Here is a 7,770-nt window from a genome sequence, read left to right as displayed (position 1 = left end):
TTTGATTGCTCTTAACAAGTAAATACGTAAACTGTATATGCCTAACAAGTTGTACCTTATTCTTATGTCTCATAAAAAAAGCCTCCTAAATACAAAAAGGTTGGCTGTTTGTTTGTTGTTGCGCCTAGTCAAACTCATTCTAATCAAGGCCTGGGTTATACAATATCACCTATAAAATTTTATTACAACACCAATGAACCCATATCAGACTTGATTTAATAATTTCATATTTAAATGCAATAGTTTTTCTTTGCAAACCAACAAAATATCTTCATTAAAATTTCATAGACCTCAACAAGGTACACAAATCTTGAACAACAAAAGCCAAAAAGAGGCCCAAAAACAACATAAAAACAAAATGCCATCTTCACTTCAAGACAAAGACTAAACACCAAAACCTAAACCACAGTTATTAAAGTTGTGTATCATAAAATCGTATCCTCATCATCATCATCCTGTCCTCCACCAAACCAAAACTCCTCTCACTTTGCCAGCTCAGCACGAAGCTTCTTGGCAGCTGTAACCATGGCTTCAAGAGCAGGCTTGACCTCACCATACTTACGGGTCTTCAGCCCACAGTCAGGGTTGACCCACAAGATGTTAGTCTCCAACACCGCAAGCATCTTGTTGATTCTGTCATGAATCTCCTCCATTGATGGTATTCTTGGAGAGTGGATGTCATACACACCGGGCCCAATTCCAGCTCCATACTTCACTCCCTCACGGAACACCGACAAAAGCTTCTCATCAGATCGCGAGTTCTCAATCGTGATGACATCAGCATCCATGTCAATGATAGAGTGGATGATGTCATTGAAGTTGGAGTAGCACATGTGTGTGTGGATCTGTCCATCAATAACAAACAAACAAACATTTGTCAGTTAGTAACAACTAACAACCAACATGATAGGTGCATGTTAATCTGTAACAAACTTCTGTTAGTTTGTTACAACTAACACTCTGGCATGCTTAATTGCGGAGTTCTTATGGGATCTGGTTTTTACCTGGGTGGTGTCCTGGACGCCAACGTTGGTGATTCTGAAGGAGTGCACCGCCCAGTCTAGGTAGAAAGCGTGTTCGGCTTTCCTGAGTGGCAAACCTTCTCTCAAGGCCGCCTCGTCGATTTGGATGACGGTGATTCCGGCTTTCTCAAGATCCTCGACTTCGTCCTTGATGGCCAAAGCAATCTGGTAGCAAGTTTCGAATCTGAAACAAAAGAACGAATCATGTTTAGCGGTTTTTGAAAAGGGCAATTACGTAATTTTTACATAAATTGATTATTATTATTATTAGTATTATTATACCTAGGTTGGTCGTTACGGACGAAGGACCAGTTGAGAATGGTGACTGGACCGGTGAGCATACCCTTCATGGGGCGTTTGGTCATTTCCTGAGCCATGGTGGACCAGAAGACGGTCATGGCCTTGGGGCGGCTGACATCACCGTAGATGATTGGGGGCTTCACGCACCGAGAACCGTAGGATTGCACCCATCCGTTTGCAGTGAAGGCAAAGCCAGACAATTGCTCACCAAAGTACTCAACCATATCATTCCTCTACAATAAACAAAATTGTTTTTTTTTTAGTTTTTGACAACTTTTTAACATTAAAATAATAATAGATATGTATATATATATACCTCTGGCTCTCCATGGACAAGAACATCAATGTCAAGCTCCTCTTGTAGTTGGACAACTTTGAAGATTTCCTCCTTGATGGCCTTAACATACTCTTCCTCAGAGATCCTACACAGACACAGATTAGTTAGAAAATAATTTAAAAAAAAAAAAAATGGAGTGATTTAGAATTTTTGATTACTCACTTTTTGGCCTTGTATTCACGTCTAACTCTCCTGAGTTCAATGGTTTGTGGGAAAGAACCAATGGTGGTGGTGGGGAGAATTGGAAGGTTGAGCTTCTTCTGTTGGGCATCCAATCTAGCACTCACATTGGTGGCACGACGGTGGTCGTTACCTCTCAAAGCAACCGCCTGAGAAACCAAAAGGGTCAAAATTGGAAATTGGAGAGAAAAATATAATAAGGGTAAAACGGTCGATTTCACTTACAGCCTTCTGGACAGCTTCATTGTTGACTCTTGGGGAACACTTCCTTGAGGCAAGAGCTGCAGCATTGGCAGCAAAGAATGCCTGCAAAAAATCAAGAAACACAAACAATCAGTGAATCAATCACCCTTTTGAATTTGATAAACAAACATAAGGGTAAAACGGTAAAACTACTCACTTCATCCTTTTGACCAACGAGGGCCTTTGCCAAAGCGTTGACTTCCACAACCTTTTGAGCAGCGAATGCGAGCCAAGATTTGATTTCGTCATCCAATTTGGTTTCATTCACAAGATCCACAGCAGTGTGGAGGAGTGAAGAAGAGGTAGAGACAACAAGTTTGTCTTTTCCAACAATACCCTCGAGGGATTCAAGAACAGAGAGAGATCCAGCAAGGTCATTAGCCCAGATGTTTCTTCCATCAACAACTCCAGCAAAAAGGTATTTGCCTGAAGGGAAGCTGGACTTGATCAACTCAAGAGTCTTTTCACCACGAACTAAGTCAAAGGTGTAGCCTGTAACTCCTGGCAATGTGGTGAGGGTTTTGAATGCATCAGCTGGAATATCAGCAAAGTAGGTGGCTACAATGACATTAAGACCAGAGCATGTGGATTCAAGATCAGAGTAAGCCTTGGTGAATGCTTCCAATTGGTAGGGTTCAAGATCCTTCACAAGGGTAGCTTCGTCAAACTGGATCCATGAAGCACCAGCTGCCTTTAGTTCAGCAATAACTTCCCTGAAAAAAAAGAAAGATTACTTCTTGTTATATTCCTATTCGTTGTAGATATTAACAAAGTTGGGATAAGAAGACATACTTGTAGATTGGAAGGATTTTGTCAAGAAGGGATAGGAAATCAAAAGTCTTTTCTACCCCTCTTGCGGGTTTGGATAGCAACAAGTAGCTGACTGGGCCAACAAAGACTGGGACAGTATCAACTCCAAGCTGCATAGAGAAAATACAGATTACAAGAGGTTTCTTGATTTAAAGCATAAAAATCAAGATTGGTAATGAAAAGATCAGAAACACATACAGCTTTAGCTTCCTTGTACTCATTCACAGCCTTGTGGGAAGCGTATGAGAATTTCACTTCAGGGCCCAACTCCGGGACAATGAAATGGCTATTTATTAATAAATAAATAAATAAACAGTTATTGATCATATTGTGTGAATATTAACACTGTTAATGAAAAAGAATTGAGATTTGGAAACTTACTAGTTGGTGTCGAACCACTTGGTCATTTCCATGGCGGGAACAGAAGCATTTCCTCTGGCCATTGAGAAGTAAGTGTCGAAGCCAATTTCACCACCGTTCCAGTTGTATCTTGGGGGGACAGCACCAAGCATGGCGGTGGTGTCAAGAACTTGATCGTAGTGAGAGAAGGTGTTGCTGGGGATGTACTTGATGCCAGCATCGGACATTTGTTTCCAGATGGATGATCGGAGATCAGCAGACACTTTCTGCAAATCTTCAGCGGTGGTCTTGCCATCCCAGAAGGATTCAAGAGCGAATTTCAGCTCTCTTTTGGGTCCCATACGGGGGTAACCGACGATGTGAGATGCCATTGATCTGTTCAACCACAGGAAAGTTGTACATTTAGATAAGGTAAGAAGATGAAGCACAAATATAATTGTTTATTTGAAAAGAAATGATTGAGGTTTTCTTGATCTAGACTCAAGCGCCATCTACCTACCCACCAACCATAAAGACTAGTTGTTTGGTGTACAAGTACTACAGTACAAATGGCTAGATACTCGGATCAGTATAAGCTAACATTTTGAGTAAAAAAGTGTTAACATCGGACCTGAAGGAAACCTAACTTCGACTCAACTCTATCGATCTCAACAACCATTCATACTAAATCGAGAATACGTGCATCTTACCTAATGGATAGATTGACTTTAGAAATCTGAAGTAGATTGGAGTTTCGTTCTTTTACAGTGAAGCAGAGTCTAAATGACCCAGACAGAATCATTAGAACAGGGACCGATTTGAAGAAAAAGTTTAGATCTAAACGAAAAAACCTAGATCCATAAGTAGATCTGCAGTTCCTAAAACCCTAGAAACACCAGATCTTATCGTTGTTTTGAAAATAAGTCGATTATAAGTCGCACAATTGGAAATCAATTGCAAGATCTTATGATCTAATTAAACGATCTGTAATTACCGTTTTTCATTTTTACTGAACCACAATTAAACCCCAAAAATCAACAATCGTCGTAAATGTAATGGGCCCCACTTAGCAACTATATTATCCCAAAAATGGCTGAACGCACACATTTTCATAGACTAGTACAGTGCACTACGTCACTACGCGCAAAGATTCGTAACTGTACACAGAAAATGAGATGTTTTGAACAGATCACGGACGTTTAACTATAGATCTAGCTGGTTTCTTACTGGATTCAATTTTTTTTCAACAGAAGATTGAATTAACAGAAAAAGCAAAGTAATTTGCAACAGATCTTCATTTCAGTAGTAAAGTTAAGTTAGAAAGGGGTCAGCTGGACAAGTGAACAGTGTTTCAAATGGAATTCAACCCTGGTAAACCTCAAGAATAAGTGGCGTACCTGTAAGTAGGTAGAAAGACGGAAGATCCGAATCAAAAGGGTCTCAAAGAGACGAATTGGTTGGTTCTTCCGGTGATAGAGAAGAGAGAAGAATGGTGGACACGAATTGGAGAGGAAGGAGAGTAGGGATATTTATACAAGAGTTAGGGGTTGTGGGAGTGGGTGAGATGGTGACTGGGTAGATCTGATCACAATTCATCCCAGTGTGTGCTGAATTAACTACGCGCCGACACTCATGCGCGTGAATTCACGAGTTCCTTTTTCATTTTGGCTTCTCATTTTAACAAAATGGTTTAAGATAAATGAGAAGCTAAACATAAATAGTTTAATATAAATATGTGAGAATGAAACAACTAATTATGGTATTTGATTAAATTCATCTGCTTTATAACTACATGTTACTAGTCAATTGTTATTACAGTCTTTGATTCAAACAAAATAAAGATACTTTTATGATCAAATGTTATTGTGGAATATATATGAAAATGACAAATGATTTAGGCGTTTGTATATACAACTATCATTTCGAAAATGTCTTGTTTAGAAGTACAGAAAATTTGTATCCAATAGTTGGGTTTATAACAATACGGAACTTAAAGTGTTCCGTACTCTTAGTTTTGGAAAACGTTTTTAGAAAGTATATTTCAGATGCAATTTCGGATTTTTTATGTATTGGTTAAGGTTTTGACAAAGTAACATCAAGCACCAATCAGGGGCGGAACACAAGCCTTATAATTAGGGGGGCCGAAATCATATCTCAAAATAAAAACTATATAAACTAGAAAATTTTGGTTCAAAATTATCTTTAGTGGCTTTTCGAAATCTTGAGTAAATAGTATAATGATATTTGATTGTTTTTACCTGTTGATATACGTACTACATTAAAAGAAATTACTGACAACTAAGAAATATATTTTAGCTAACTAATTTTCGATAAATATAGAAGTTCTTTAAATTTATTTTATTGATTACATTGTATTCTAAATAAAATAACAATTATGAATTACTTCAATTTTATACTAATAGGTGTTCTAACTTCCAATTACTTTTACTCTAGTAAAATACAAATACATCAAGTAATTTATGAACAAATAAAAAATAAATATTAAATTATTGTCAGCTTTTTGAGATTAGTCTATATCATACTATCACATATCAATATTTGCACACAATCCCATATATGTTAGCTTATATTGACTTGAGAGAAAGAAAAAAAAAAGAAAAAAAAAGAGAGGAAAAGAGAGAAATGAAGAAATGTTAAAGCTTACTCCCACGAAGAGGATATTCGAGACGGAGAGCAACAGCCGAGAAGCCAACAGAGGCACAACGGAGTTCAGATCTAGCAGTCCGGCGAGGTAGGAAGATGCTTGAGGCAGACAGATATGAGAGAGAGCGCGCACACACACAGAATACGACAATCTAATGACCAATACCAGTGGAGGAGATATAGTTAGGCCGGTGATGGTGACGTTATTTCCGGTGAGATTTTGACTTTTCCGATGGCTGAAATATTTGTTGGGTTTTTTTTTTTTTTTTTTTTTTTTTTTTTTTTTTTGATTTCTTAAGCTTAAAGTTTGAGTTTAGTATTATGTAAATCTGATTATTTTACCTTTTAATAGGATTTAAAAGATGATTTTTTTAGTTTGTTAATTTTCTAATGATCAAGGTGGTATTAGATTTTATTACTGATTCTCGGAAGTTTAGTTATATGGTTATCTACTTATCTACATTCTAAGTTCATGTAGCTGGGTTTTTATAATAACAAGGGTTCTAATTATCCATTTGAGCGATTATTGCATTTATCCCAAAATAAACAATATATAAGAGTATTAGGAAGCTTAAAAGCAGGGGGGTCATGGCCCCTCCTGGCCCCTATTGAGCTCTGCCACTGGTACCAATGATACGGTTTATGTCGAGCTGAATTTTGTTGTTGTTATACATGAGTTCATCAAACCAAATCGATGAAAAAAGTTTTTACAGCCTCCATGTCTACACATACAATCCATAAAAAAGATAAATCTCAAAACAGTTACTCAAATCAAGAAACATGAGTCTCAATCGGTTTGAGTTTTTAATTTTCACCATTGGTATCATGATAAGATTCATAATAGTTAAGGTTTGATTAATATTGTGATTAATGGTCCAATATTTTGTATCTTCAGGCGTTTCTAAATTTTTGAAGTTAATAGATAATGTCATCTTAAAATGAAACTAATTAGAAACCATGTTTTTAGTGGTTTCCATGGAAGGGAACCATCAAATCTTGCATGTAACCTATCGAGTGAGGAATAGGGGTCATATTTTTTTTTAATAAGGTTAAATGAATACTCACCGGAGATTAGTCAATTAGCCAACATATCTAATATGATCGTTCTACATATCTTTCGAAATGTATATCACTTGTTTTGTCATTAGAACTTTTGATCATGAATTTACAAGTTAGGACTATAAATTTGACCATTGAAAAGTTGTTATGGGAAACATGAAAGGTTGTATAAAAACAATTTAATTTAATTTCGAAAAGAGTTTAGCTAGGCTCCAATGTGTAATTACGAGTCACATGAATTATTTAACAATATCGTTCATGATAAATGGACAAGACATGCTTCCCTAACATGCATTATAATGTATAAACATCAAATATTTTTATGACATCTACATATTATCGACATATAAATGAAATTTTACGATGAGAACATTCATTAAGGTTTTTGTGGCATGATGCAACATCGATATATACTAGTATGAGATAATTATATAAACATCGATATGCAACTACTTTTTAGCATTGTGTGAAGAGAATCATAATATCTTTTATTGTGATGCTTTATGATGAGATCATTCATAATGCATATTTAGGGTTGTAAACGAATCGAACAAACACGGATGATAGTTGATAATGTTTGCTCATTTAAGTGAGTCGAACAAACGAACGAACACGAACAAATAAACGAACAAGTTTTCTTATTCATGTTTCTTCATTTAATAAATTACATTGTTAATGTTCGTTCATTTATCTTTATGAACATGCTAAAAAACATAAAAGAATGAATAAGAAAAAAAACATAATTTAAATTATATGAACATAAACAAACATAAAATATAGTAATGTAATCAAACATAATTGAACATATATGAACAC

General features: G+C 36.2%; 1 protein-coding gene across 2 annotated transcripts; it reads right to left on the bottom strand.

Moving 5' to 3' along the window:
- Positions 1-243: 243 nt before the first annotated feature.
- On the bottom strand, positions 244-4,783 carry LOC145000510 (5-methyltetrahydropteroyltriglutamate--homocysteine methyltransferase-like). 2 transcript variants are annotated; one of them, XM_078959749.1, is made up of 11 exons: positions 4,629-4,783; positions 3,274-3,627; positions 3,091-3,178; positions 2,875-3,002; positions 2,240-2,795; positions 2,065-2,145; positions 1,822-1,988; positions 1,639-1,744; positions 1,305-1,555; positions 1,005-1,206; positions 244-845 (listed from the first exon to the last, which is right to left on the bottom strand). In XM_078959749.1, exons 2-11 carry the CDS (start codon positions 3,621-3,623, stop codon positions 483-485), a joined length of 2,292 nt encoding a protein of 763 aa, XP_078815875.1. In that variant the 5' UTR covers positions 3,624-3,627; positions 4,629-4,783; the 3' UTR covers positions 244-482. The 2 variants fall into 2 exon arrangements, with proteins under 2 accessions (XP_078815875.1, XP_078815874.1); XM_078959748.1 differs by lacking the exon at positions 4,629-4,783 and adding an exon at positions 3,942-3,965.
- Between the last annotated feature and the right edge of the window lie 2,987 nt (positions 4,784-7,770).

The sequence above is a fragment of the Lactuca saligna genome, chromosome 6, assembly GCF_052625555.1.
Source record: "Lactuca saligna cultivar CGN05327 chromosome 6, ASM5262555v1, whole genome shotgun sequence".
In the NCBI taxonomy this organism is placed as follows: Eukaryota; Viridiplantae; Streptophyta; class Magnoliopsida; order Asterales; family Asteraceae; genus Lactuca; species Lactuca saligna.
Note: the sequence above shows the minus strand (reverse complement) of the source record. Positions and strands in the feature narration are given on the sequence as shown.